This window comes from Lonchura striata, chromosome 11, assembly GCF_046129695.1.
Source record: "Lonchura striata isolate bLonStr1 chromosome 11, bLonStr1.mat, whole genome shotgun sequence".
Lineage (NCBI taxonomy): Eukaryota > Metazoa > Chordata > Aves > Passeriformes > Estrildidae > Lonchura > Lonchura striata.
Genome location: NC_134613.1, coordinates 23948124 through 23975164, shown reverse-complemented (window position 1 = coordinate 23975164; position 27041 = coordinate 23948124). Strand labels below are relative to the sequence as shown.

Genomic DNA, 27041 nt, shown 5'->3' with positions numbered 1-27041 from the left:
AGAAGTTCCTCATCCCCCTTTCACAGCACAGGGAGGATCCATGGAATCGTGGAATGGGAAGGGAAGGGACCCCAAAGCCCATCTCATCCACCCCGTGCCATGGACAGGGACATCTCCCACTACTCCCAGGGATGGGGCAGCCACAGCTGCTCTGGGCAAAGACCCCCAACGCTCTTAGAGAGATATCTCAGAGGTAAGAGCCCCCCATGGCCTGACCCCCCAGCCCCAGCAGTGAGGAGGAAGAGGAGGAAGCACTCACTCGAGGAAGCGTGTGATGTACTCGCGGCTGCAGCGGGACCAGGTGAGAGGGGACGTGTCATACAGGAGCTGTGGAGACATGATGAAAGGTCTTTTCCCAACTGGCTCGCAGTCATTGCTGCTTCCATCATGCTGAATCCCAAAACTGTGTAAGAGCACATCCCATGGAGGGGAGGTGAGGCACGACCACCACAGCCACCACCGCCGCCGCCCCCGCCCCAGGAGCAGGGACCTGCCCTGGGACGTGCTACTGACAGCCCTGAGCCTGTCCCGTGCTGTCACTGCAGCTTTCCCACTGAAAACTCAGGAATATTCCACAAGATCACGCTGGTGGGTGTTTTCCCACGCGTGGGTGTCTATTGGGAGCTGCATTGTTCGAGTGATCTGGTGGAAGTTTAACTGAAACTGGGGCAAGCAAAATTCTGTCGCTGTCCTTTAAAACTTCTCAATGGGCAGCCCCTGCTCCAAAACCACCCCAGGACAATACACAAGTGCAATTTCTCCAGACTGCCTCGGATTATGGGTTCTCATTAAACCTGGGACAACCCAAAACTTAACTCTGGAATGAAACCCTCAGGGAGCAAGGGAGTGTTTGAACCCGTGAGAAACCGCCTGGGAAACATCTCCCAACTTCCCCCCCGTGCCTTCTCCAGCCCCAGGGTGCACGCAGAGAACAGGGGAGGAGGAGGAAGAGGGTGGTACCTGTGTCCCAGCTCGTGGGCCACGGTGAAGGCGAGGGGCAGCCCCGTGTCCTCGTTGATGTTGCAGCTGCGGTGGGGTTGGCACATCCCGGCCACGTGGGACAGCCCCAGGGTCTCACAGGGCCTGTTCATGGCAGCACAGATGTCCTTCCTTGGCCGAGGGCACGAGGACACACGGACAGACAGACAGACACAGAGCAGAGAGGGCGTTGGAAGGCGGCAGGACCCGGCACACGGACAGCAGCCAAACAGGAGTGAGAGCAGAGACATCCAACATCCTTCCACAGGGGAAACATTTCTGACCTTCCCTTTCCCCTCTCCTCTCCCGGTATCCCCAGCTCACTATTAAGCCTGATTAATGGAGCTGCTGGCCAGGCTGGCTGCGTTTATTCCCTTGTGTAAATAAGGCTGATGCTGGGGATAATCAAGCAATGTTTTGGGGAAGCGCATCCCAGAGGTGCCGTGGTTTTCCAGCTCCAGCCACCCAGGAAGAACAGCTCCACCGAAGCACCAGGCCTGAAGTGCCTCATTTCTGCTACAAAGCAACCTCCCGGGGAAGATAAAGCTGCTGTGGGTTGTGAATCATCACCCAAACCACCACAACATCCAGCTCAAACCAGGCTTTGACTGCAAGGTACACAAACTTGGCCAGAGGCAGGAATTCCTGCCAGCTCCGTGGGAGGTCAGGGGCTTCCCAGAGGCTCCTCTGCCAAGCCCAGCCTCTGAGGGAAAAAGGAGAGTTAATCCTGTGTACAGCTCCTGGATCCAGCCCTTCTGGGGCTTGGCAACAGGGCCACGGTGAAAACCTGGCTTGGAAACCTCAGCTGGGAGCTGTGTCCAGGTTTAAACCTGAGCTCTGAGACCAGTCCATGGAATCACAGACTCCTGGAATGCTTTGGGTTGGAAGGGATCCTAAAGATCATCTAATTCCACCCCCTGCCATGGGCAGGGACACCTTCCACAGCAGTTCCAGCCACCAGGAAACATCCCCAGACTTCACGTTACAGATCTTACATGCAGGTCCCCAGGCAGGGAGAGTGAGACTTCAACAGCTCCCAGGAGATGCTCCCCGGGCTGCCCCACCTGCAGCCAGGTGAGGTTTTAGCCCAGAGCTGTGGGTGGGCTCCACACCTGGTGAGCAGCACGGCGACGTCGTGGTGCAGCGGGTGCGAGTCTCCCTTCACGTTGATGCTCTTCTGCCACTTGCAGAAGCTCTTCAAGGTGTTGTCTGCGTGGTGGGAGATCTTCAGGTCCTCCTGCCAACATAAAGGGAGATCTGCTGGAGCTGCTTGGATTTTGGGATGGGAAGGGGAGAGGCCTGACCCCAGACACATCAGGATGGGATTGGGAGTGACTGCCACCCAGATGGAATCGCTCCATGTTTATAGCTTGTAGGCTGGGTGGGAAGACAGCCCTTTTCCTGCTTTCTTTTCATCTGTGGTTCAACCAAAACATTAAATCATGCAGCAACAGGGGTTAAGGACCGCTGCAGGAAAACCCCGTGTGCTGGCTGACAGAGAAGGACGTGGCTGTGGAGACCCCGAGTGGCCTCAGGCCCCCCCAGAGCCACCAGGGCAGCCTGGACACGACCACCCAGTGACCCAGAGCCCTGTGCCCCCACCCTGGCACTGTGTCACCCTAAACCACCCCAAAACCAGGCTCTGCAGAATTGGGCACCTGGATTTCTCCCACACCCGCTCGGCCAGGCCACGGGGCCAGCCCAGGAGGGAGCCCAGCCTGGCCTGGCCCGGCTCAGCCTGGCCCAGTTCAGCCCAGCCTGACCCAGTTCAGCCCAGTTCAGCCCAGCCCGGCCCAGCCCAGTTCAGCCTAGCCCAGTTCAGCCCAGCCTGGCCCAGTTCAGCCCAGTTCAGCCCAGTTCAGCCCAGCCCAGTTCAGCCCAGCCTGGCCCAGTTCAGCCCAGTTCAGCCCAGCCTGGCCCGGCTCAGCCCAGTTCAGTTCAGTTCAGCCCAGCCCAGCTCAGCCCAGCCTGGCCCAGTTCAGCCCAGTTCAGCCCAGTTCAGCCCAGTTCAGCCCAGTTCAGCCCGGCCCAGCCCAGTTCAGCCTAGCCCAGTTCAGCCCAGCCCAGCTCAGCCCAGTCCAGTTCAGCCCAGCCTGGCCCAGCTCAGCCCAGTTCAGCCCAGCCCCGCCCAGTTCAGCCCAGTTCAGCCCAGCCCAGTTCAGCCCAGCCCAGCCCAGCCCAGCCCAGTTCAGCCCAGTTCAGCCCAGCCCAGTTCAGCCCAGCCCAGCCCAGCCCAGCCCAGTTCAGCCCAGCCTGGCCCAGCCCAGCCCAGTTCAGCCCAGCCCACCCCAGTTCAGCCCAGTTCAGCCCAGCCCAGCCTGGCCCAGCCCAGCCCAGTTCAGCCCAGCCTGGCCCAGCCCAGCCCAGTTCAGCCCAGCCCAGCCCCACCTCCTCGCGCTCCAGCAGGACCAGGCGCACTATGGCGATGTTGATGGGGTTCCCGATGCTGGCGTGGTGGAACAGCCCCGCCACCTGCAGTGGGACACGGGGGACAGGCTGGGGACACGGGCGGCCAGGACAGCAGGGACGCTGCTGGGGCCGGGACAGCACCTCAGGAATTCCCACACGGGAGACGGGAGCAGACACGGGAGCGAGGCCTGCCCTGGAATCCGTTTACGCTCGGTGTGATCTGTGCAGGCGCTGCAACTCGGCCACGAGCGCCCGGGGAACCCTCTGCTCTCACTGCCTGTGCCCAACACCTCCAAGGAGCTCGGAGCTCTCGGGTGCCTCCAGCACCCCCAGAAATCCAGGGCTGCTACCTGGGCTGCTCTGCCCCATCCCAGCCTTTCCTGGCATCAACCAAAGCTTTCCTCTGGAATGTCGAGAGGTGCCACCCCCGCAGCAGCAGAGGGACAGACTGAGCCACTTCTTTATTCTTTATCTGCTTGTGTCGTGGCACCAGCACAGCCCCCAGATTGCCAGGGACGCCCCCAGAGCCTGGCTGTCCTTCCCTCAGCTCTCCTGCCCAGCATCTCCAGGGGAGGCCACGGCCCCGGTCCCCATGGCTCCATGGCAGCTGGCCCTGGATGAGCTCTGGGTGCCCTTCCCATGCCAGGGGACACCTGGATGAGCTCCGGGTGCCCTGCCCGTGCCAGGGACACCTGGATGAGCTCTGGGTGCCCTGCCCATGTTAGGGGACACCTGGATGAGCTCCGGGTGCCCTGCCTGTGTCAGGGGACACCTGGATGAGCTCCGGGTGCCCTGCCCGTGCCAGGGACACCTGGATGAGCTCCGGGTGCCCTTCCCATGCCAGGGGACACCTGGATGAGCTCTGGGTGCCCTTCCCATGCCAGGGGACACCTGGATGAGCTCCGGGTGCCCTGCCTGTGTCAGGGGACACCTGGATGAGCTCCGGGTGCCCTGCCTGTGTCAGGGACACCTGGATGAGCTCTGGGTGCCCTGCCCATGTTAGGGGACACCTGGATGAGCTCCGGGTGCCCTGCCTGTGTCAGGGGACACCTGGATGAGCTCTGGGTGCCCTGCCTGTGTCAGGGACACCTGGATGAGCTCTGGGTGCCCTGCCCGTGCCAGGGACACCTGGATGAGCTCCGGGTGCCCTGCCTGTGTCAGGGACACCTGGATGAGCTCTGGGTGCCCTGCCCGTGCCAGGGACACCTGGATGAGCTCTGGGTGCCCTGCCTGTGTCAGGGGACACCTGGATGAGCTCCGGGTGCCCTGCCCATGTTAGGGGACACCTGGATGAGCTCTGGGTGCCCCCCAGCCGCAGCACCCCAGGGCCCCGTGGCCCAGCCCTGCAGGGCCCAGCACTCACCATGTTCATGACGGTCAGCACGTACTTCTCGATGTTGGCACTGCCGTGGAACTCCACCATCTTGGTGTCTGCCACCACCAGCGTCTCCACCCACTTCTCCCTGCTGATGGAGCGCTGCCTGATCCTCCTCCTCCTCCTGCCCTGCTTCTGCTCCCACCGCTCCCTGCGCCTCTCAGACCGCTCCAGGCTTTCCTGAGACTCTGAGGGGTTTCAGGGGGAAAAAAGGAGTTTTTTTCCTTGATCAAATGCCTGCAAGTTGAATATCTTCTTTTTTAATTCAAAGGAATCACCTTTGATGTGGAGAAGGCTCCTGCTTAGAGCCACAACTCAATAACTCCATGTGCTCTGTTTTGCTGTGCTCTGTTCCAAAGGACTCTGAGCTCAGCCTGCTGCACGTGAGCAGGGCACAATAAATAAATAAATAAATAAACAGAGCATTTGAAGGAATTTCTTTGACCAGAACAAGGTTTGCAATATTCCTCAAGGAACAGGGAGCCTCCCAAAGCCGAGTCTTAGTGTTTGTACTGACACAGGAATTCGTAGACAACACTGCAGAGATGCTTGAGAAACAACCCCGGTGGCTCAAGATTTGGGGTCATCCCAAATCTGTGTTTTTCAGGAAGGGACCATTCCCATCACCACGAACTCTGTGCCCCCAAAGCTGGACTGGAGAGGAGAGGAGAGGAGAGGAGAGGAGAGGAGAGGAGAGGAGAGGAGAGGAGAGGAGAGGAGAGGAGAGGAGAGGAGAGGAGAGGAGAGGAGAGGAGAGGAGAGGAGAGGAGAGGAGAGGAGAGGAGAGGAGAGGACTCTGCTCCTTCCCAAGGGAAACAACGGCAGTGCTGGCTGGGAGTGCGGAGGCGGGGGAGAGCTCAGCGCTCCTCACGCACAGCAGCCACTGGGAATTCTGCAGCGGGGACTTTTCCTGCCACAGGGCTCCTGCCAAGGTCAGGGTCAGCCCCGAGCTGGGTGAAGGCTTTACAAACCTCATCCCACACAGTGGGAATCGCTTTCATGGCTTCGAGGGGCTCAGCCTCGCTTCCCTAACAATGAGCTCCTACATTTCCTGCGCTGTGCTGTGAAAGGGCGTTTCGCCCCCAGCCCGAGGGATCCCAGCTCCTCCCGATGAATTGCTAATACCACTGAGGCAGTTCCATCCCTGGAGCTCGTTGTGCCTTGGCTGAGCTCCCAGCCGGGACGTGAGGCTGCTGCAGAGCTGGGGGGCTCCTGGAACGTCTCCCCTCGGATGATCCCTGCCCAACACCACCCAGCTGTGCACACGGGCAGCCCTGGGCATGGACAGGAGCTAAACAACACCAGCAGCACCTGCCTGTCGTGGGCACAGCAAACAGCAGAGCTCAGCGAGAGCAGGCAGTCACTGAAATCCTGCAGACTTGGGGACTCCTTTGGGATTCCCCTCCAGGGCTTGCACAGCATTGTAGCCCTGATTACAGAGGAGATCCACATGAATTACACACAGGCCATGGTATACCCAGAGAAATTAATTTTCAAGAATAGACTTCAAAGTCCAGAATGGACTCGAGTCAAGAACAAGACTTCAAAGACTAGAAGAAGTCATTAAGATTATTACCACAGATTAAATAATTAATTTAGATTATCAGAAGAATGCCTGAAGATAACCCTGTTACAGAAGCAAACCCCAGTCTGTGAAAGCAGAGAGCTCCAGAAAACATGCAGCACATAATGCACTGCAGCTTCATCAGGGAGCAAAGTGCCCATCAGCTTCTGGGAATGCACTGAATTCCTCAGCACTGGAAATGCTGGGTTTGGGAGTTTATCCAACCCATCTGCTCTGCACAGGGAAGGACCCACACGCACTCTGCCCACACTGGGAACTCCCGGGCCAGCCACCGAGTTCCACTCCCAAAGTCCAACCCTGGCAGCTCAAAACCAAAGTTTTTGTGGAAATGAAAGCAAAAGCTCAGTCTCCACATCAGCCCCCTGCCTGCAGCAGGGCTGGGAGCAGGAGCTGAGCCCAGAGGCCCGAGGGCAGCACCCGTGGGTGACACAGAGCAAGGGACAGTACCTGGCACGCCGCAGGACGCCCGCGGGGCCGGGGCTCTCCTGCCCTGCTCAGCCCTGGCCTTGGGCACCTGGCGCTTGTAGATCCTGTGGGGCTGCGCTGCTCCCTCCTCGCGGGGGCTGCTGGACACGGGCTCGATGAAATAGTCCTCGTTCATGAGCTGGAACACGCCCTTCTGCCAGGGAGACACAAAGGGCCCCGTGAGGCCACCTGCAGCCCAGCTCAGCCCCAAGAACCCGGCACTGGGAGCGATCACAGTGCAATGGTTGGGGTGGAGAGGGACCTTAAAGCCCAGCCAGTGCCACCCCTGCCATGGCAGGGACACCTCCCACTGTCCTCGGTTCCAACCTGGCCTTGGGAACTGCCAGGGATCCAGGGGCAGTCCCAGCTGCTCTGGGAATTCCAGCCCAGGCCCTCCCCACCCTCACAGGGAAGGATTGTCCAGAATATCCCATTTACTCCTGCCCTCTGGCAGTGGGAAGCCATGGAGGATCCCATGGAGTTGTGCTCCCTCCAAAGTGCGGGACACGAGCATGAGCACTGCAGCACCAGGTACGTGGGGCCATTTCTGCAAACCCACAGGAGGTTCTAAGCCCTTTCCCCCAAAATGCCACTCTCCAGGTCACTGCTGCCTCAGGAAATACCGACGGTGGAGCCGAGGAAACAGCAAGCAGCTTCACTGCTGCCCACGAGCTGTGCTGTCACAGCACCTCCAGCTCCCAGCCCCTCGCTCACAATCCCATCACGTAGCAGCAGGCAGAGAATTGCTCTTTTTAGGAATTCGGACACAAACAAGTAAACCCAGCCCTGGAGAGCTCCCAAACCACTGCAATCCATGGGAAATTTACAGTCAGCTCGTCCATGGCCGCACCGGACCTGCACGAGGAGATGCTGGCTCTGCTGCGGGGAATTTTGGTGTCACTCCTGGCGGGACAAAGGGTTCCCCGAGGGGCTAGGGCTCCGTGGGGAGGGGCTGTACTCACCAGGCCATCGCAGGTGCTGAGGGCAGCCAGCCCGCCCTGCAGCGCCCGGCCCCGCACCTCGCCGATCATGTGGCACGAGTCGGAGGAGCGCGGCTGGATCTTGGCACCGGCAATGCCCCCGAAACGCCGCTCGCTGACAAAGCCCGGGGCCAGGAGGTGCCTGTTGAGGCTCAGGTTGAATTTCAGGGGCTGCCCTCTGTACTGCAGCTCGTAGAAGGCGGGAAGCTTGCTCCTGGAGGCCGGAGACCTCCGCTGAAGGGCCCGGTGCGACAAGTCGTAGGACAGGAAGGATCCGCGCTCGTCCACCTTGATGGGATGGACGATGTCGCTGCCGGAGCGCGGCTCTGGGGAGAGGGGGTGCCGGGGTTACCCGCAGGGTTCTTCACCTTTCCTCCCACACCCCTTCCCCCGCTGGCGGCGGCAGGGACCGGGACACCAGCTGGATGTGCCCGCTGGGACGGCACGGAGCAGGGACAGCAGGGAGAGCAGGGACATCACAGCAGGGACATCAAGGAGAGCAGGGACATCACAGCAGGGACATTAGGGAGAGCAGGGACATCAGGGACTGCAGGGACAGCAGGCACTTCGCCTGCCCCTGCTGCCCCCGGGGCCAGCGCTGGGCTTTGCCGGGGACAGCATTAAGGTCCGGGTTAGGGCCGGCTGGGCGAGGGGGAGTCAGGCAGCTCCGGAGCCCGGCCCCGGCTTGCCCCTATTAACTCCCGCTGTTAAACTCCAGCTGCAAGGAGAAAAAAGCACCGAACAAACAACGAAAATCTCCCGAAAAATGGAATCCACGCTTTGAGGCGGTGTTGGGACACGCCGTCTCTAGGAGCAAAGCGCCCGCGGAGACTGAGTGCTCCGGAGCCGCCCCGGGCGGGCTCAGCGCGGACAGCCGGGAGGGCACCGGGGCTCCCGGGAGGGCACCGGGGCAGCCGGGAGGGCTCCGGGGCTCCCGGGAGGGCACCGGGCTGTCCGGCTCCGGGCACCGCGGCTGCCGGCTCCGGGCACCGGGCTGTCCGGCTCGACGCCGCCGAGCGCCCCGCGAGCATCCCGCAGACACCCGGCGCTCATTGCCGCGGACAATCCCGCGGACAATCCCACGGACACTCGCGGCTCCACCCGCTCATCCCCGCGGACAATCCCGCGGCTCCACCCGCTCATCCCCGCGGACAATCCCGCGGACACCCAGCGCTCATCCCCGCGGACACCGGGGGCTCCACCCGCTCGTCCCCGCGGACAATCCCGCGGACACCCAGCGCTCATCCCCGGGGACAATCCCGCGGCTCCCCCCGCTCATCCCCGCGCACCCCCGGCGCTCGTTCCCGCGGACAATCCCGCGGCTCCCCCCGCTCATCCCCGCGGACAATCCCGCGGACACCCAGCGCTCATCCCCGCGGACAATCCCGCGGCTCCCCCCGCTCATCCCCGAGGACCCCCGGCGCTCGTTCCCGCGGACAATCCCGCGGACCCCCGGCGCTCCGCGGCCATCCCGCCCCCGTCCCCGCGGACCCCCGCGCCCCTCCCGCGGTCCCGCCGAGCCGTGCCCCGGACCTGTCCCCGCGGTGCCCCCGCCCGCGGCCAGCGCCAGCGCGGCGGCCACGGGGACGAGGGGCAGGAGCGGGCGCAGCGCGGCCGGGGCCGCCATGGCTGCGGCGGGCTGGGGGCTCCGCGGGGCGGGGATATTCGTGTTTGGTGTTATTCATATTGGGGCGGGGTTATGTACATCAGGAGGCGGGGTTCTATTGATGCCTTAAGTTTCAGCTTTCCCATTTTCCGCATTCTGCACTGCTTTAGTCTGTAGCTTGGAGCTTCCTACAGAGTGTCAGCAGCTCCCTCACAGCTCAGTCACACAGAGCAATCCTTTTCCAGCCCAGAGCCAAGGACACCGCTGCAGCTTCAGCACCAAAAAGTGCAAACAATAAATTGAGGAGAGCAACCCGGCAGGATGGGACCGCACAACCTGGAGCTGCAATTGGACAATTAACCCAATATGGAAATGGACCAAAACTTATAAAAGTGTGAAAAATCATGACCTGGAATCCAACTTGGGTGTAGCCACGCTCAGGCTCTTGTACTGCCCAAGGTGTACCCTGTGAAGGGATTTAATAAATCCCTGCTTTATTCCTTTAACTCTGCCCGGTTTTGTTCCAGGCAGCCTCTCAAGGCATCAATGCACGCCGGACGGGCGGGGCTATGTACATTCGGGGCGGGGTTATACCAATTAAAAGGCGGGGTTATGCACATTAGGGACTGGTTTTGCCAATTAAGAGGCGTGGTTATGCACATTAAGGGGCGGCTTTATGCGCATTAGGGGCGGGGTTATGTACATTAGGGGCGGGTTTCTGTGTATTAGGGGCGGGGTTATTCACATTAGGGGCGGGTTATTCGCATTAGGGGCGGGGTTATGCACATTAAGGGGCGGGGTTATGCACATAAGTGGTGCTTAGTCAATTAAGGGGCGCGGTTATGCAAATTAGGGGCTGTGTTATGTACATTAGGGGTTGGGTTTTGTCAATTAAGGGGCGTGGTTATGCACATTAGGGGCGGGGTTTATTTGCGCGTTGCCAGCGTGGCCCATGGCGCCCCCTGGCGCTCCCTTGCCGCTTTGCATCTTTTGCCTGGCCGTGAGGACCGCGATTAAAAAAATCACAAAAATTCAGCGAATTTTCGGTCAGAAATAAAAAACGGTCTTTGGCTGATGCCGCCATGTACTCCCTTTCCTCTGCCGGGGCTGCCTGTCGCTGCCTCCTTTTATTTTCTCTCGTGTTGAAGCGCACCGGGAGCAAACACGCGGGATTACTCCTCTCTGTTAATTACCCCCTCGGGGGCTGCTCGCAGCTCTGGCATCCCACAGCTTCCCCGGGACGGCCGCACCTCCGCTGATGGATTACGTTTGGGACAAAGTTTAATTAGGCGATAATGTTAACTACGCCAATTAGGCGATAATGCTAACTCCGCCAATCAGCCGGGGGCGCGCCCTCTGGCGGCCGGAGCAGGGAACGCCCTTACTGCGGGTGCCGACACCCGCTGCCGCCGCTGGGTGTGCGTAGCGCCCGGCTAGCTCAGTCGGTAGAGCATGGGACTCTTAATCCCAGGGTCGTGGGTTCGAGCCCCACGTTGGGCGCATTGCGTTTTTCCCGTTTTTTCTCGGTTTTCATTAATTTTTTCGCCCCCCGGCCCGATCCGGCTGCTCACGGCGCGGGCAGCCGCGCTCTGGGCAGCGGTCCGGCTGGCGGGGCGGAGCGGGCGGGCGGGACTGCATGTCCCGGCATGCCCGGGCCGCGGCTGCGCGGCGGGGCCGGGCCGGCGGCGGGGCCGGGCCGGGCGGCGCCGGGGCCCGCGGGAGCGGCCGGAGGAGGGACCGGCCCTTATAAATGGCGCCCAAGCAGGACCCCAAGCCCAAGTTCCAGGAGGGTGAGTGCGGCAGGGCCCGGGGCCGTGCCCGGTGCGGGGCCCCGCTCTGGCCCCGCTCTGGCCCCGCTCTGGCCCCGCGGCTCGGGGGGGTTTGGCCCCAGCGCTCCCCGCTCAGCCCCGACCCGCTGGGAATAGGTGGGAAAGCGAATTCCCGCAGCTTTGTCCCTTCCCGGCCTTCCTCTCCGCTCCCGGCAGCACGCGGGCCCTCCCCACCCCGTTCTATCCTTCATTTTCCTGCGCGGATGTTCCTCGGTGTTAAAACGGCTGCGAGCCCTCCGGTGTGTCGGGGGTTTTGTTTTGGTGCGTTTGGAAAATGGTTGTTATTTTTTTTTATTTGTTTGTTGTCGCCCGGAAGGGAGCCCAGTGCAGGAGGATTCATGGAGGCAGCGGTGGATGCCAGCACAGCTGGAATCCACATCTGCCGCAGAGCACCGGGGTTTAGGTGGGTAAGGATGACTCGGGCTGTTTAGGAGGATTTTTCGACGTATATTTGGATTTTTAGGTGATGGTTGAGGTTGAGATTAATAAAGTAAGAGAAACGGAAATAGCAGTGCAGTGTAAGATGGATGCCCCATCCCTGGAATGTCCCAGGCCAGGCTGGACGGGGCTGGGAGCAGCCTGGGACAGTGAAGGTGTCCCTGCCATGGCAGGGTGGGATGAGATCAGCTTTGTTGTAAGGAACAACGTGTGGATCCAGGGATCAGCCCGTGTGTGAGGGAGCAGGAGCCTGCCGGGTTATCATGGAGACAAAGAACCCTTTCTGCGGATCATCCCTGTGTTGTTAAAAATGAATGTTCCTCGGTAACTGTGGGCATCTCTCCTGCAAAACACTGCCCAGCTCTGAGGCTGAGGTGTGTCTGCCACCAGCACTGTGAGCACCGTGACGATGAGGGTGGCAATGCCACCTCTGATTGTCAGCCCCGTCTCTAGGGACATTTTTAAATAAATAAAAGGACCAACTGTGTGATGCATCAATGTGGACAACCAGCGCCTTTTTCTTTGTGAGACACAGAGGCATTTCACAGTTCCACAGCTCATCTTCCCAAAAGCAGAAAGCACTGCAGCTTCCAGGAGGAGATGTGCCCTCAGATATCCTGGGTTCAGCATCCTGCAGTTCCCTCAGTGGAGCCACACAGTGAGGCTTGGCCACGAGGAGATAAAACCGGCCTGAGGGACAATGTCATCCTGCTCCAAAGCCCACAGTGAGGGGGTTCTGCTGCTGCCCAGCCCTGCCCTGCCCCACAGGCTACGTGGGGAAGCAGCATGGGGGTCTCTCTTCCTGACTCCCCTGGGCTGGCAATGCCATGTGCTGCCCTTCCTGCAAGGAGAGGACACGGGTGACAGTGGCAGGAGCTTCAGGTGCAGAGGTGGGTGTTAGACAGTGTCCTGGGTCAGTGACCCCTCAGAGGGGCAGCTCTGCCTGCCTGTGGCTGAGCCCAGCCTGCTGTGGGGGCTGCAGCTCCCCGAGGCTGGGGAGGAGCTCTGGGGATGTCAGGGAGGAGCAGGGATGTGGGCTTTGCTGCCAGAGTCACCAGCACTGTGTGCTGTGTGTGTGCAGCTGCTCTGGCATCTCGGGGATCTCTGCTCTGATCCCTCTGCCGGGACAGAGCATTTGTTTCTGGGGTCAGTCCTGCCTGGGAGCTGCCCCCAGGCTGCTCTGTGCTGTTCCTGGGGCACAGGCTGTGGGCATGGCCCCTGAGCTGTTTCTCTGCGCTGTTCCTGGGGCACAGGCTGTGGGCAGGGCCCCTGAGCTGTTTCCCTGTGCTGTTCCTGGGGCACAGGCTGTGGGCATGGCCCCTGAGCTCTTTCCCTGTGCTGTTCCTGGGGGCACAGGCTGTGGGCACGGCCCCTGAGCTGTTTCCCTGTGCTGTTCCTGGGGCACAGGCTGTGGGCATGGCCCCTGAGCTGTTTCTCTGTGTTTCCCTTGCAGGTGAGCGAGTGCTGTGTTTCCATGGACCTCTCCTTTATGAAGCCAAGGTGGGTGTGGGAGGCTGCAGGTGGCTCCTGCTGCTGCCCAGGAAAACAAGGACATGTTTCTGTCTGCTGTGCCTCTAGATGGGACCAAGGACTGGAACTAAATTTAACAGAAAGCTGTCTGAAATCAATTTCAGACCCTGGGGCTCTATTCCAGAACCATTTCAGGAAGCCCAGTGGCACCGTGCAGCTATTTTGGGAAGCTCCCAGAGGCTGTTAGAACATCCCAGAACACTGAACACTGGAAATATCCCAGAACACTTTGTGCCTGCAGGATTTGGTGCCTGAGCTGCTCAGGGGGAGGGGGCTGAGTACAGCCCGTGGCCTTCCACAGCACCAGTGCCCAGGAGGAGCTGCACTGCAGTGACAAAGGACGTGGCAGTCCCAGTTCTGCTTCCCAGCTCTGGCTCTTTCACCACAGGAGCCTGCAGTGCAGATTTGTGCCCCTGCTGCCTCAGTGTCTGAGTGCCCCACTCCCCCTGGAAGGGAAGGAAAGGGCTCTTGGGGCTGTGTGGGTTGGAAGGTGTGCAGAAATTCCTGGGGCACCTCAGACAGGGATTTAAATCCTTTGGATGTTAACACAGGGAGGCAGGAGAAGCGCTCAGCTTCTCTCTTCAGGAGAAAGAGTTGTTGTAATGCTAAAATCTCTCCCAGAGCACTGAGAGGGTTTGGGCTGCTCCAAACCATTCCCACCTTAGGGCTCCTACTCTGCTCTTTCCTGCCTCTGGATCAGAAGGATGAGGTTGTGGGATTTGTTGGGAATGTGTGCTCAGGGTTGTTGTGCCTGCAGAGAGGAGGGTGATGGAGGCTTCTGGCTTTGAGGCAATGACCTTGTGCCACCCAGCCAGCCCCGAGCTGGAGCAGCTGTGCTTGCCCTGCTCTTGCCAGGGTGGAATGAGTGCTGCAGGAGCAGGCTGTGCCAGCTGGGTGCTGCAAGGGATTTCCCAGCTCACAGGTGGCTTTTGGCTGGCTGTTTGTACCCAGTGGGTCCTTCAGCGTTCCTGCGCTGGCAGAATGATCTTGAAGTTTAATTTTAAAAAGGTTTGACTTGTTTATTTTAAAGAGTTTCATTTTAAAAGCTGCTTTGTCAGTAGTAATGAATAACAACCTTGGCTTTCTTCCTGCTCCTTTGATCTGTTTTTCTCCTGTGGTTGGTTCTCAGTCCAGCAGTTGTTTTGCTTCTGACCACATCCTTGGTGTCCCACATCAAGGTGGTCAGAGCAGCTCCTTGTGAGGGCTCGTGGCAAACGGGAGCTGTCTGTGCATCTCTGCCATGCAGAGTTAAAGCTTTGAGAGCCACTTCAGGCCCTTCTAACCCCCAGCAGGGAAAATATTTTGCTACAGAACTGTATTTGAGTCATCTTTTGCTTGGTGCTGAGCCCCTTTCTTCTCCAAGACAAGCAGAGGCAGGCTCAGGCTGTGTGTGGCTGGGTTTAGCTGCAGGCTGTCAGAACAAGCACTGCTGCAGCAGCAGGAGAACCTTAGTCCTGGCTGCAGGCTCACGTGAGCCTGGGTTTAAGTTCCATATGTGGCATTCTGCAGGTGTTTCCTCCTCTCTGGCACTGTTTTGTAGCTGAATGGGTACAGCACAGTGTGGTCTTGAGAAAATGTTGTATTAGCCAAAGGTTCTGCCCTCTCCAATGCTTGGGGGTGGCTCTGTGTGCCAGGAAAATACCAGTCATGGTTTTGGGAGCAGTTTTTACTTCAGTGGAAGAAAAACACCTTTTAAAGAGAGTCAAATCTGGAGCCCTGCAGGTTTTTCAGCAGCCTCATTCTGTCACTGCTCGGGGCGGGCAGTGGCAGCTGAATCTCAGCACCTCCAGAACAGAACTTGAACTTCCTGGAGGAAGTGTTGAGTTGGTGGATTTGATTTGTACAGCCAAGAAGTTCAGAGGCAGGGAAAGCTCTGCAAGCTAAAGCAGCAAAATGCCCTGAGCTCTGCCTGTTTTCCCTGGGACTGACTGACCTTTCTTTTCTGTTCCAGTGTGTAAAGGTTGCCATAAAGGACAAGCAAGTGAAATACTTTATCCATTACAGCGGTTGGAATAAAAAGTAAGTAGTGCATGGGATAAAAGCAGGATTTCTCTTTCCTTTCCAGGGAGATGCTTTGTCTGAGTGTGGGCTGGGGGCAGCAGCACTGCCATGTCCCTGCTGGGATCCTCTGGGATGACCAGGATGATTTAATACCCGAGCTGCTGATTCAATGCCTGATTTATGTAACACAGAGAACATTGCCAAACTGGCCATTTCCTGCAGAACTGGCAGAGGCTGCTGGGAATGCTCTGGGACATTCTGGTTGCTCAGGGTGGGAAACACTGGAGTTCCTCCCTGGCAGAAACTTCTGCTATGAAAACTTCCTTGTTATGCCTTGGGAGGAAGGGCAGCTCCTCCTGAGGTGGGGCAGAAGCACTCGGATCCCCTGGCCTTGCCTCAGCCCAGGTGCTGGGGGGATTTTGGAGCACAGCTTGCTGAGGGCTGGCTCAGCAGCAGGTGCAGCCTGTGTTTCAGCTCCAGCCTCTCAGATTAAATAAACTTACAGATGCTTTTCCCTCCTGCAAAACTGGCAGGGTTCCAGGTGGGAGATGGCTGAGGGTTACAGGCACCTCTGTGGGATTTTAAATGTGGAGCACGTTAAAGGTGAAAGCTTCCATGAGGTTGTTATATTGATGTACTTTTCTCCCTTTTTTTGAGTTGTTTTCTACCCCTCGGATTGAATGTAGGCAATGGAGGTTTTTTCCTAGGTGATTAAAAACCTCAGCTCTTCAAACCCAGAAGTCTCAGAGGGCAGTTTCCTGTTTGGTTTGGTTTCATTTCCATGCTGAGGACTCTTAGTCACAGCAGTCTTGATCTCTGTGATGTGACTAAAAGCTGAACCTTGTTTTAGATGTGACTTTTAATTGCATCTGCCCTCCCTGCTGCCAGAGGGCCAGGGATGGCTCAGTGTAAACACAACACTTACAGGGGCACTGTCCCTGTGTGTGGTGGCTCCTCTTCATGAGGCAGCATCAGTGTGGCCCTTCCTTCCCTTGTTTGTGCCACGGAGGGGGCAGAGGTGGTGTCCTCATTCCGCTTTTCTTGCTCGTGCTGTTTGAGTTTTCATTTTTGCCTTCAAGCTCCAATTAAGGACATTAAAAGTGGCGTTGCTGTGAGGGCCAGGGCAGCACAGCCCTCACCTGCAGCTGTCAGGGCCTGGCTTGGAATTATTTTGCCCTTATCACAGTCAGGATACCAGCAAGCTTTGTCACCGTGGGGCACAGAGGTGCCACCTGGGCACACAGCACTTTTGGGAGGTCCATTGCAGCTGGGCAGGCAGGAGTGGGAGAAGTGGCTTAGGCAGAGCCTGCCCAAACCCCAGAGCCTCTGGGCACAGCTGGAGGTGTCCCTGCAGTCTGCAGGTGCTGCCCTTGCCTTCTCTCCACCTCTGCACTCCTGCTGCTCCTGCAGCAGTATTGGTCTGCTCCAAGACTGGCAGCTGCTGAAGAGTGGCACAGAGCTCTTCACCAAGAGCTTTAACTGATGTGCTTTAGAATGGCCACTTTTAATGTGTTTTATTTGAGATAAGTTGTCAGATTGCTCAGCTGAGGCACTCTGTGTTGAAGTGGAATTCCTGCTGTAATGGCAATTTCCCCAACACCTGTTCTCTTAAATCGTTCACTTCAGACTCTGCAAATATTCATGCCATCTTGGTTTCCTTCACAGACAGAAATCAGTAAGTTACAGTAAGACCCTGTTGCTGAATTTGTTAACCTATAAAATGTCGGAATAGATAAAGGAAGCTTTCTCAGTAATAGATTATGGCTACAGATATCCCATAATTTTGTAAGCACAGAGTATTCTTTCTTTCCTGTGATGCTTCTTTTGAGTTCAAGACTGTTCTCTCCCTCCTAAATTGCCTTTCAAGTTTGGGAAGCTGGAAATGCCAGGGGGTTACACTTCCCTAGCTAAATCATTCCAGCTCCAGGCAGTGGGGAACGTGTGGTGGCTTTGGCCTTGAGTTGTGCCACTCCATGACTTGACACAAAGCAGAGTTTAGTTCCAAATTTTGTGAAGCTTTTAATTGACTGTTGTGGGCAAGGCAATCGTGGGAAGGTTTTGAGTGCTGATTTATTTGTCTCTGGGTTTTTTGCAGCTGGGATGAATGGGTTCCAGAAAGCAGAGTGCTCAAATACGTGGATACCAACCTGCAGAAACAAAAGGAACTCCAGAAGGCCAACCAGTGAGTAGTGGGGAGGAAGGGATTCTCAGGAAATGTTTGTTTAACAGAGCTTCAATCCACAGTTATCAGGGGAAGGAACTGAGTTTCAAACCAAAGTCAAAGAAGCTTCTTTTCCCACCAAAATCTTAATTCTGAATGCGCTCTGTTTAAAGGGAACAATATGCAGAGGGGAAGATGAGAGGAGCTGCTCCAGGCAAGAAGACTTCTGGTCTGCAGCAGAAGAATGTTGAAGTGTAAGATTCTTTTTTACTTAAAAATAAAAAACCCAAACAAGACAGCCCACCCCCAAACCCTGCCCAAACCCCCTCCCAGACTTTGGTTTGTCAGTTTTAATGTCTCTGCAGCTCAGCTCCATTTCTTGTGGCACAGCCTGTGCAAAAGCATTTTAATGGCACCAAAAAGGCCTTTGTTGAAGTATTTAATTTAAAATGCCTTTTAGATGGTGCACAGTTAATGTTGAATGCACGCTCTGCAATTTTTTGCAGTCTGTTGTCGGTGACCTGCCACTCAAAAAGTGGTGATTCCTCATAAGTCTTGTATATCTCAGTAAAATCAGTTTCTCTGTAGAATTTCCCAGCTCTTCCAGCACTTTGGAATAAATCCTCACAATGCCTTGCCTTCTGCCATGGTGCAGCTGTCAAAACTGCATTTAAAGAGCCTTTCTTTGGCTGGATTTGACAAAACTAAACCCATAAGTACACAATTAAAAATGGATTTGCATCCTAAGAGACCAGAAGCAAGCTCAGGCATCAACTAGAAAAACTTAATTTGAGCTGTGACTGTCAGATTTCCTTCACTCCATCCTTTTGGTGCTTAGGGAGAGTTTTATGGTAGATTTTCAGACAATCAGTCCAGCTCTGCTCATTTCTCATCTTCTGTTTGGGCAGGGTTTCACTTATTGACGAACGTGGCCCTTACTTACTGGGCTGTTTTGAATCTCTAATTTCATTTGTGATGCTGGCTGTCACAAGGAGGTTGCTGCAATGCCAGCAGTTCTTCAGGAGTGGATTTGGCAGCAGCCTCGGGCTGCAGGGCTCGCTCAGGGGCAGGTTTGCTGTGGAATGCGAGTCCTGGCTTTGAGCAGTGCAGCCCAGGTGGGGACAGGGAATTGGGGATTGCTCTGGACCCTGGGGCAGTTTCACTTGGGGAGTGGCCCAAGCCTGGCCAGGGCTGCAGCTGGCTCCTGGTGTGGGGAAAGGGGAGCCAGGGGATCCCCCCGGATCTGCTGGGTCCCCCTGGATCCCCCCGGATCTGCTGGCTGGGTGCTCCCCTGTGCTCAGGTGCTGCAGGCAGAGCCCCAGCTGAGCCCTCCATGGGAAGCAGGCACTCACCGTGTCCTCATGTGGGCTCAGACAAAGCCCAGCCCAACTCTGTGTGGGCAGCTGATAAGGAGTGTCGTTAAAATCTAATTAAAACAGGTCTGAATGATCACCAGCACTGATTTGGCTGATTAAAGGGCTGTTCCAGCTGACTGTGTGAGTGGTGGGAGGGAGCTGATGGTGGCTGTGGGTTTGACTCAGCTGTGAGTGTGTGTTGTTTGCACTACAGAGTAACTCTTCCCAAAATACACTTCCAAAATCCAGCCTTGTGCATCTGAGCTCACTGCAGGCACAAAGTGCTGGTGGTGAGGGGAGGATAAACTGTGCACACAGCTGTTCTAACAGGGTAACACTGTGCGCCTCTGTGGGCCTCAGAATGCACCTTTGTGGCACTCCTGGGGCATCTGAGGGAAAGGTGGTCGACATTCTAAAACTTATTCTAAAAACTCATTCTAAAATGAGTTTTTCCTTGGCTAAGCAAGCGTTAGTGGCAGTAGTGCGAGCACAGCCTGTCGCCGGGGGTGTCCATGGAGGTGGGCTGGCAGCTGCTGGGTGCTGTGAGGGCTGCCAGCAGCTGCCTGTGCCCTGTCCCCAGGTTCTTCCGCCGCGATGGAGCCCACACCGTTTGCTGCCTGGAGACCCCGGCCATCTCCACACGGTGAGTGGGGCCTGGCCACGCGGGGCTGCCACCCCGGGGCGACCGGGTTCTGTCCTGGGTTCTGGGCAGGCGATGAGAGCCCTCAGCCTTCCTGGGCTCTGTCCTGGGCTCTGTCCTGGGCTCTGTCCTGGGCTCTGTCCTGGGCTCTGGGCAGGCCATGAGAGCCCTCAGCCTTCCTGGGCTCTGTCCTGGGCTCCGTCCTGGGCTCTGTCCTGGGCTCTGGGCAGGCCATGAGAGCCCTCAGCCTTCCTGGGCTCTGTCCTGGGCTCTGTCCTGGGCTCTGGGCAAGCGATGAGAGCCCTCAGCCTTCCTGGGCTCTGTCCTGGACTCTGTCCTGGGCTCTGGGCAGGCCATGAGAGCCCTCAGCCTTCCTGGGCTCTGTCCTGGGCTCTGTCCTGGGCTCTGGGCAGGCCATGAGAGCCCTCAGCCTTCCTGGGCTCCGTCCTGGGCTCTGTCCTGGGCTCTGGGCAAGCGATGAGAGCCCTCAGCCTTCCTGGGCTCTGGGAGCCCTCAGCTCTGGCAGGCCCTGAGCCCTCAGCTCTCCTGGGGTCCACCTTTCCTCTCTCCTGGGTTCTGGCAAACCCTGGCAGCCCTCAGCTGTCCTGGGGCCCCACCCTTGGTTCTTCCCTGGGTTCTGCCCTGGGTTCTGGGCAGGCCATGAGAGCCCTCAGCTGTCCTGGGCTCTGTCCTGGGTTCTGAGCAAATGATGAAAGCTCTCAGCCTTCCTGGGTTCTGGGAGCCCGCAGCTCCCCTGGATCCTGCCCTGGGTTCTGGCAGGCCCTGAGCCCTCAGCTCTCCTGGGGTCCACCTTTCCTCTCTCCTGGGTTCTGCAAACCCTAGCAGCCCTCACCTGTCCTGGGGCCCACTTTTCCTCTCTAATGAGTTCTCTGCTGGGTTCTGGGCAGGTCCTGGGTTCTCCTCTGGGTTCTGGCAAACCCTGGCAGCCCTCAGCTGTCCTGGGGCCCACCTTTCCTCTCCCCTGGGTTCTCCCCTGGGTTCTGGGCAGGCCCTGGGGGCCCTTGGCTGTTCTGGGGTGCTTTGTTCCCTTGTTTGGGGTTGCTGAAAGCCCCTTTGCAGCTCCTCTGCCCGGCACCTTTGTGGTGGGGCTGGCTGCAGTGGCAGGACTCTCCCTGCAGTGTGCAGCTGACTCCAAACTTTCAGCCCTGGATCCTTCTGGAGGTGCTTCCTGCAGCCTGGAGCTCCTGGGAAGCAGCACCGAGGAGTTTTTAACCCTGGGAGCAGTGCTGGTGTCGGGAGGGAGAGCTCAGAACCTGCTCCTTGTGCTGTGCTTTTGTTTGAGTCTGTTCAGGGTGACTGCTCTGCAAAATGCAGCAGCTGGTTCCAAAAGCTGTGAAGCAGTCTGTGATCAAATAGAAATATGTATGAAATGCAGGTTTGGGTTTAAAATAATTACTCATTCTCTGATAACTGGAAGCTGTAGCAGAAAAAAAATGTGTAGTTAAAGCAGGCTTTATAGCTGCCTATGCAACACCTTCTGATCTGTTAAATGTAGCTCTGCTGAATTCCAGCTTCCCAGAATTTATTCTACATTTCATGGGCCTAAAAATCAGGGAACAGTCAGAGTTAATGAGTGCTTAAAAAATAGGAAAGGTAACCAAGTGTTCTGGAGGGAAGATAAGACACTGAGTAACAAATTAGGGAATAACATCTGGTTGTAAGTAATCTAAGTGCAGTTTTAAAAACTCTGCTTCTGTTCTGTTACCCTGATTTTTATCTTGTGAATTAATCCTGGGAAGGGCTCCCTCTGAGGGATGAGCTTTATCCTGCCCACAGTTTCAGCCTCACTTCAGCTGCTTTGCCTTTAAACAAACCCTTTCCTCTCCTATCTCCAGCCCTTCCTCAGAACTCTGCCTGTTTCCTGGCCCTGATAATCCCAGTCCAGAGCCTGAAAACAAGAGTCACTTGAGGGGTGCTGAATTTCTGAGGCGTCAGTGTTGGCCTGGTGGATTTTTATCCACCCAGTGCCCAGTTTTTGAGCAGTGGATCCAGGCTGCTGTTGGCAGGGAGCAAACTGAGAAGGAGTCATGGTTCTCCAGCTGAAACTTCCTGAAAATGGGTAGTAAATAGTCAAAGTGCTCCTGCATCTTCCCTCTGCTGCTGCACTGGTAAAGCTGGAGGTTTTTTTTCAGTCTTCTACTGGAAGTTAATTCAGTTGAGTTGAGATTTTTCTGGGAATTCCCAGCACTTCTGTTTCCTTGTGCCATATTCTGCCTGAAATAAAACAGCCACAAACCTCATGTAGCTCTCCAAGAGCACTTGGGAATGACAAAACTTCCCAAAAATGGTGAATTCTGACCTGTTCCATGAAGAATCTCGTGGTGCCATAGCTCTGAAGCAAAGTTGTAGCTTCTGTTTCCTCTGTGTGTCCTTAGCTAAACACTGCCCAGGCCTCTGAGGATCTGCTCCCTGTGCTTGAACCATTTTCTGGCTTTCTGCTGTAGCTTCCTTTAGTACCACTCTCTTGACATGTGCACTAATTTGTGTTCTTCTTGCAGGAAAACAAAAAAGAACAAGCAGAAAAGTAAGTGTGTTTTATTTTGTGTCTGAGTGGGTCTCTCTAGTGAAGGTTGTGTAGCTGAAATAAGACCTTACCTTGTGCTGTCCCTCCTGGGGCTCTCCCTGCTCAGGAAGGGGAAGGTTCACACTTTTCTGCTTGGTACAAAATCTGCTTGTTCCAGCCTGCCAGGATTTTGAGCTCTTGCAATTGAAAAGTGAAGCTGATCTGTTGAAATAACCTAAATTTGACTTAGGAAATTTTCTTGCTGAGATGGAGACATGACAGAGCTGCAGAGCTGAGCTCTGCAGAAATTCTCCCCCAAAAATATGACAGACTGGTGTGGTTCTAGTGGAGAAACCTCCCTCAGAAAAGTGCCAGTGCAGCAGTTTAAACTGGCACAAACAGGGGGACTCCCAGAACAGAAGTAATATTTAAAACAACAACAACAAAAAAACCAACAGGTGCAAAGGTGACCTGAGAAAATCTGAGCCTTGCTTTGAAATCCTTCCCCTAAATGTTCCCTGCTGTTCTTTCCTGCTGCTGTGTGTGCTGTGCACAGCTCCAGGCATTGGGGAGGGGAGCAGCACCAGTGAGACTCCCCAGCCTCCCAGGAAGAAGAGGGCTCGGGTGGATCCAACAGTTGAAAGTGTGAGTATTTTCCATTCCCTCCCAGGGATTTTGGGTGGAAAACAGAGGGTGCTGTGCTCCCAATTTGTACCTGAGAGTAATTAGTCTGGCTTGGCTATTTTCAGGAGGAGACGTTTATGAACAGAGTTGAAGTGAAGGTGAAGATCCCTGAGGAGCTGAAGCCATGGCTGGTGGATGACTGGGACTTGATCACCAGGCAGAAACAGGTGAAAATCCTGCCCAGCTCTGGGGACACCTTCCACCGTCCCAGGCTGCCCAGCTTGGTTGGGTTTTTTTAATGCCCAGCTAAACTCTTGGGGTAGTCCCTTCCTAACCTCTATCATCTTAACCTGCTGATTTCATCCTAGTCCTGGTGAGAAAGGAAAGGGTTTCAGTTCAGCTGCCACGTATAAATGTCTGCAAGAATGAGACAAACTTGTATTTGTTCTGTTTTGCATTTGTAGCTCTTCTATCTCCCTGCCAAGAAGAACGTGGACTCCATTTTAGAGGATTATGCAAACTACAAAAAATCCCGAGGAAATACTGATAACAAGTGAGTAGTGCTCACTGCCAGCCTTAAACACCTCCTTGGCTCTTGTTGGACTTGGATTCCATGGAAAATGGAATAAGGCTGTGAAACCTGACCCAGCCCCATGTCCAGTGCCCTGTTCCAAGCCCAAGGTGATAGTGGTGTTCAGAAATCCTAAGGGAGGGATTCCAAATCCACGTCTGCTTTGTGGATATAATTTCTGCTTCCCCACTTGGCCTAAGCCTTTTCCTGCAGGAAGCTGATAGAAACTTCCCAGAGAAGCTGCGTGAGGTGAGCTCAGTGCCCCTGGGTCCCTCAGAGCCAGGGGCCAGGGAGGTGCACGAGGACTTGTAAATCCTCAGATGGGCAAAGCCAATTACTGTTTGTCATTACCCCAGCAATCAGCCCTGAGCAAAACAAGGTGTGTTTACTCTGCAGGAGACTTTCCTGTTTGAAAGGGAGAACAGAAAAAGGAAGTCATTTTCTTCCATTCAAGAGGAAGCAGGTTATTGACTTGTCAGGGTGTTTTAACCTGCTCTGATGTAATTGTCCTGATGCCTGTTCTAAATTTGTAGGCAGGGTGGGGTGAGGATTGTGCTCCTCTGTCGCTGCCAGGTCCTGTACAGGCAGGGTGAGGTTGGAGGCCTGCAGGGATCTGGCAGGAGAGGCCTGGGAGGAAGGGAGCAGGTGCCTGAAATACTATAGGGCTCTGTCCCCCTGCTCAGTGTAATTAATTCAGTGTTGTCCTTTGAACATGGTGGGAGCTGGGATGAGCTTTGGGTGACAGAGAAAGCTGCTGAGTGTCCCCAGTGCTGCCTGTGCCTTCAGAAGGGCTGCTCCAAGTCCATCTCTTGGAGAGTATGGCTGAAAACTGCTGCTCTTGGTTTGCCTAAACCCTGGCTCCGTTCAGAACAGCCCATTTTCCAGAGAGGTCTGGAATTGCATCTCTCCCTGTGGCTGTAGATTTTAAGGTCTGCAGACAAATTTCCTTGTGAATGCCTGTGAAGGACCCTCCCAATTCGGGTGGTCTCCCCGAGCCAAGCCTTGCCCTGGAGCAGTCCCTGGTGCTCGGGGCAGGCCTTGCAGAGCTCTGTGTCCCCAGGGAATACGCTGTGAACGAGGTGGTGGCAGGGATCAAGGAGTACTTCAATGTGATGCTGGGCACGCAGCTGCTGTACAAGTTCGAGAGGCCGCAGTACGCCGAGATCCTGGCGGATCACCCCGACGCTCCCATGTCCCAGGTCTACGGGGCCCCGCACCTCCTGAGGCTCTTTGGTGAGTGCCACTGGGCAGGGGGTGAGGAGCCCAGTGCTTGTTTCCCCCTCTCCAGCCTGTGGCAGGCAGCTCTGAAGGGTGGCTTCATTCCCTATCCAAGTACCCAAAAGGCTCAGGGCCATTGCAGGGTTTGGGATGGAAATGGATTTTTAAACTGTGGCTGGTCTGGGTGAAATTGTATATATTGGAGTAGATGGCTGGGCTGCTTTCCTGTGCTGCTGTAAGGTTGTGAACTCACAGCACGACGAGAAGCAGTGCTTGTGACAAGTGTCCTTCCTTTGGGCAGTGCGGATCGGAGCCATGCTGGCCTACACGCCCCTGGATGAGAAGAGTCTGGCTTTGCTCTTGAACTACTTGCATGACTTCTTAAAGTGAGTACTTGTGAGGTCTTCCAGCAAGAAAGACAGAGGTCAGGGAGCTCAGGCTGCTGTGAGGCTGCCCCTTTGCAGTGAATTGTTGTGTAACTGGGGCCTGTGTGTGGGATCTTCCCCACGGCTGCAGTGAAGCCTCCCAGACTCCACTTCTCTGCTTCTGTTAATCTGCACTCCTACCCTGTCCCATCTGCTCCTTGTTGCAAAATAAATGCTTCAACATTTATTTATAACTGCAAAAAAAAAAAAGCAAATGATAATTCCAGCAAGCTATTAAATTACACAACAGTTACTCAACAACAATTGAGCAAATGTTTAAAAAGTGATGAACTTTAAGAATGTTATTTTTGGGACAGACTGTCACTAGGGCTTTAGTGTGCTATGGTATCCTGTAGCTGTGGGATGTTCAGGAGGAAAACAACCTGATAATAATAAAACACTTCAGTGTGAAATGAGGTGAGCGTTAAGGTTTCTTCCAACCCAAATAATTCAGTGATCCTATGATTAAGAGCTATTGGAAGCTGAGAGAAAACCCTCAGTAAATCCAGGACAGCTCTACAGCAGCAGGGCTTGACAGGAGTCAGCCTGGTAGCCAGGAAAACCTGCCCTGGGATAGCCCTGGTCCTTTGGGGCAGTCTGAGGTAAATGCTGAAGAGCTCTGGCTGTGAGGTAGAACTGTGAACCCAGTGAGCAGAAATCCTGAACCCATTCCATGAGAATTTAGCCTTTACCTTTGGCCATTCCTTGTTTTGCCATCCTTCACTCAGCCCTCGAGGGTCCCTGTTTGTGCAGACAGAACTTCCTGGTGTTCTGTCCCTGCTCCCTTGGTACAGCACTTCCAGATGGATCCTTGGTGCAGCAGCTGCCTGAACCTCCAATGCCAACAGCTTCATCCTCTTAATCCTGAGCTGCTGGAGCTCACCTGGAGCCAGAGGTGCTCAGCAGCCCTTTGGAATGGATTTTTGGCTGAGCTGGCAGATGTGTAAGCGCTTGGCAGAGCTGATGGGAGCAGCAACTGTGGGACTGACTGGTGCTTCTCAGACCCTGCTGTGTGTCTGGGCAAACACCTCCAGATTCCCAGGCTCCCTGAACAGCAGGATTCGGGCAAGAAGCAATGTAATTTTTTCGTTGTTTTTGCAGATATTTAGCAAAGAACTCCTCTGCATTGTTCAGTGCCAGTGACTACGAGGTGGCCCCTCCGGAGTACCACCGGAAAGCGGTGTAATCCCCTGGAGCAGGGCCTGGGTCCTGCACCACTGTCCACTTCTGCATCCTGTCCTTCACCTCCCCGTCACACAGCTCCTGCAAACGTAGAGTGATTCAAATTGTGTGTGTGAAGTGCAACTGCCACGTAAGTCCGGAAGATTCCTCGTTCTGCAATGGAATTTCTTGTCCCAGAGTGGAAGCTCGGAGCTGCCGGGAGCTCCGTGGTGTTTCTGGCTCAGTGTGTGCATCGCTGGGATGTAGAGGAATGTGTTCTGGCGTGTCATTGTCTGACCTCAGTGCTCGTAGGGCTGCTCAGCCTCACTCACCCGCTTTATTCCATAGTAATGACAGACCACGAGGGCTGTGTCACCTGTCCTGGTGCTATTGACTCTCTCACTCACCCCAGTGACTTTTTGGTGTTGAAAGTTCAATGTTTGGTTCATAAATGTCTGCTTTTCATGGGGTAGTTGAAGGACTGTGACTTTTTTTTATATTCTAATGATAGGAAAATGCATTCTCATCTCGTAGTGTTTGGAAATGTTGGTCTCTCGCAGAGCTGTTTTACAGATCTGCAAATAAACTTTTTTAATTTCAAATGTGGTTTCTAATGTTTGTGTTTGCATCAGTCGCTGCCGTGTGAGTGTCCTGGCCAGGCTGAGCGAGGGAATGAGGGGTTTGGATCTCTTCAAGGCATTGCATGACTTGGCTCTGAGTAGCTGCTCTTTGCACGCAAAATACCAGGTTTTAATCACAGATGTTACTGCAGGAAGCCACGGTGGCCAGGGATCTGGGACCCATCCTGTCCCAGGGCTGCTCTGGGGTGGGGCTGAGCCTTTCCTGAGGGGCTGAGGGTCCCACACGTGTGCCCTCCCAGCACCTGCTGGGGGTGAGGCTGGGCTGGGCTGCCCGGGGCTGAGGGAAGGTGTTGAGCACATTTTCCAGACAGAAATCCAGCAGGGTGGTGTCCCACCCTGCCCTCCTGTGCTGAGCCAGCCCCCAGTGCTGCTGGGGCTGGGGTGGTCTGCTTGGATAGGGAGCTGTGTGAAAAAGCAGCAGGATCTGCTGTCACATGGAAAAAGAAGGATATTGAGCAATGGGGTGAGGGGAAGTTGTCATGGAAACTGAGGCAGGGCTGGGAGCAGCTGTGGCACTTCCAAGGG

General features: G+C 55.8%; 2 protein-coding genes and 1 non-coding gene across 4 annotated transcripts in view; 2 read left to right on the top strand and 1 right to left on the bottom strand.

Moving 5' to 3' along the window:
• ADAMTS7 (ADAM metallopeptidase with thrombospondin type 1 motif 7) overlaps positions 1 to 8935 on the bottom strand; it is a 38278-nt gene extending 29343 nt beyond the window's left edge. The window contains exons 1-8 of the mRNA XM_077785817.1: positions 8761 to 8935; positions 7775 to 8118; positions 6795 to 6966; positions 4751 to 4950; positions 3367 to 3450; positions 2091 to 2215; positions 961 to 1110; positions 260 to 403 (exon numbers count right to left, since the gene is read on the bottom strand). Of these exons, the coding sequence (XP_077641943.1) occupies positions 260 to 403; positions 961 to 1110; positions 2091 to 2215; positions 3367 to 3450; positions 4751 to 4950; positions 6795 to 6966; positions 7775 to 8118; positions 8761 to 8935 (1394 nt within the window). The remainder of the gene's footprint in view (positions 1 to 259; positions 404 to 960; positions 1111 to 2090; positions 2216 to 3366; positions 3451 to 4750; positions 4951 to 6794; positions 6967 to 7774; positions 8119 to 8760) is intronic.
• A 1890-nt stretch (positions 8936 to 10825) lies between these two features.
• On the top strand, positions 10826 to 10898 carry TRNAK-CUU (transfer RNA lysine (anticodon CUU)). Its single transcript has one exon. It is a non-coding gene; the product is annotated as a tRNA-Lys (tRNA).
• Positions 10899 to 11075: 177 nt separating this feature from the next.
• MORF4L1 (mortality factor 4 like 1) lies at positions 11076 to 26477 on the top strand. 2 transcript variants are annotated; one of them, XM_021543434.3, is made up of 13 exons: positions 11076 to 11188; positions 13119 to 13165; positions 15147 to 15214; positions 17292 to 17378; positions 17531 to 17611; positions 19293 to 19355; positions 21872 to 21897; positions 22433 to 22521; positions 22626 to 22727; positions 22965 to 23053; positions 24132 to 24304; positions 24591 to 24675; positions 25816 to 26477. In XM_021543434.3, exons 1-13 carry the CDS (start codon positions 11149 to 11151, stop codon positions 25898 to 25900), a joined length of 1035 nt encoding a protein of 344 aa, XP_021399109.1. In that variant the 5' UTR covers positions 11076 to 11148; the 3' UTR covers positions 25901 to 26477. The 2 variants fall into 2 exon arrangements, with proteins under 2 accessions (XP_021399109.1, XP_031361581.1); XM_031505721.2 differs by lacking the exon at positions 11076 to 11188 and adding an exon at positions 11304 to 11488.
• The last annotated feature ends 564 nt before the right edge of the window (positions 26478 to 27041 follow it).

What these genes read in the sequence shown, in the direction of transcription:
- MORF4L1 (XM_031505721.2), top strand. Translation starts at nt 11,431, where the DNA reads ATGTTCCTCGGTGTTAAAACGGCTGCGAGCCCTCCGGTGTGTCGGGGG. An exon ending in GAACTCCAGAAGGCCAACCA is followed by an intron (nt 17,379 to 17,530) that starts GTGAGTAGTGGG and finishes CTCTGTTTAAAG; the next exon opens with GGAACAATATGCAGAGGGGA. An exon ending in CAGCAGAAGAATGTTGAAGT is followed by an intron (nt 17,612 to 19,292) that starts GTAAGATTCTTT and finishes CCCTGTCCCCAG; the next exon opens with GTTCTTCCGCCGCGATGGAG.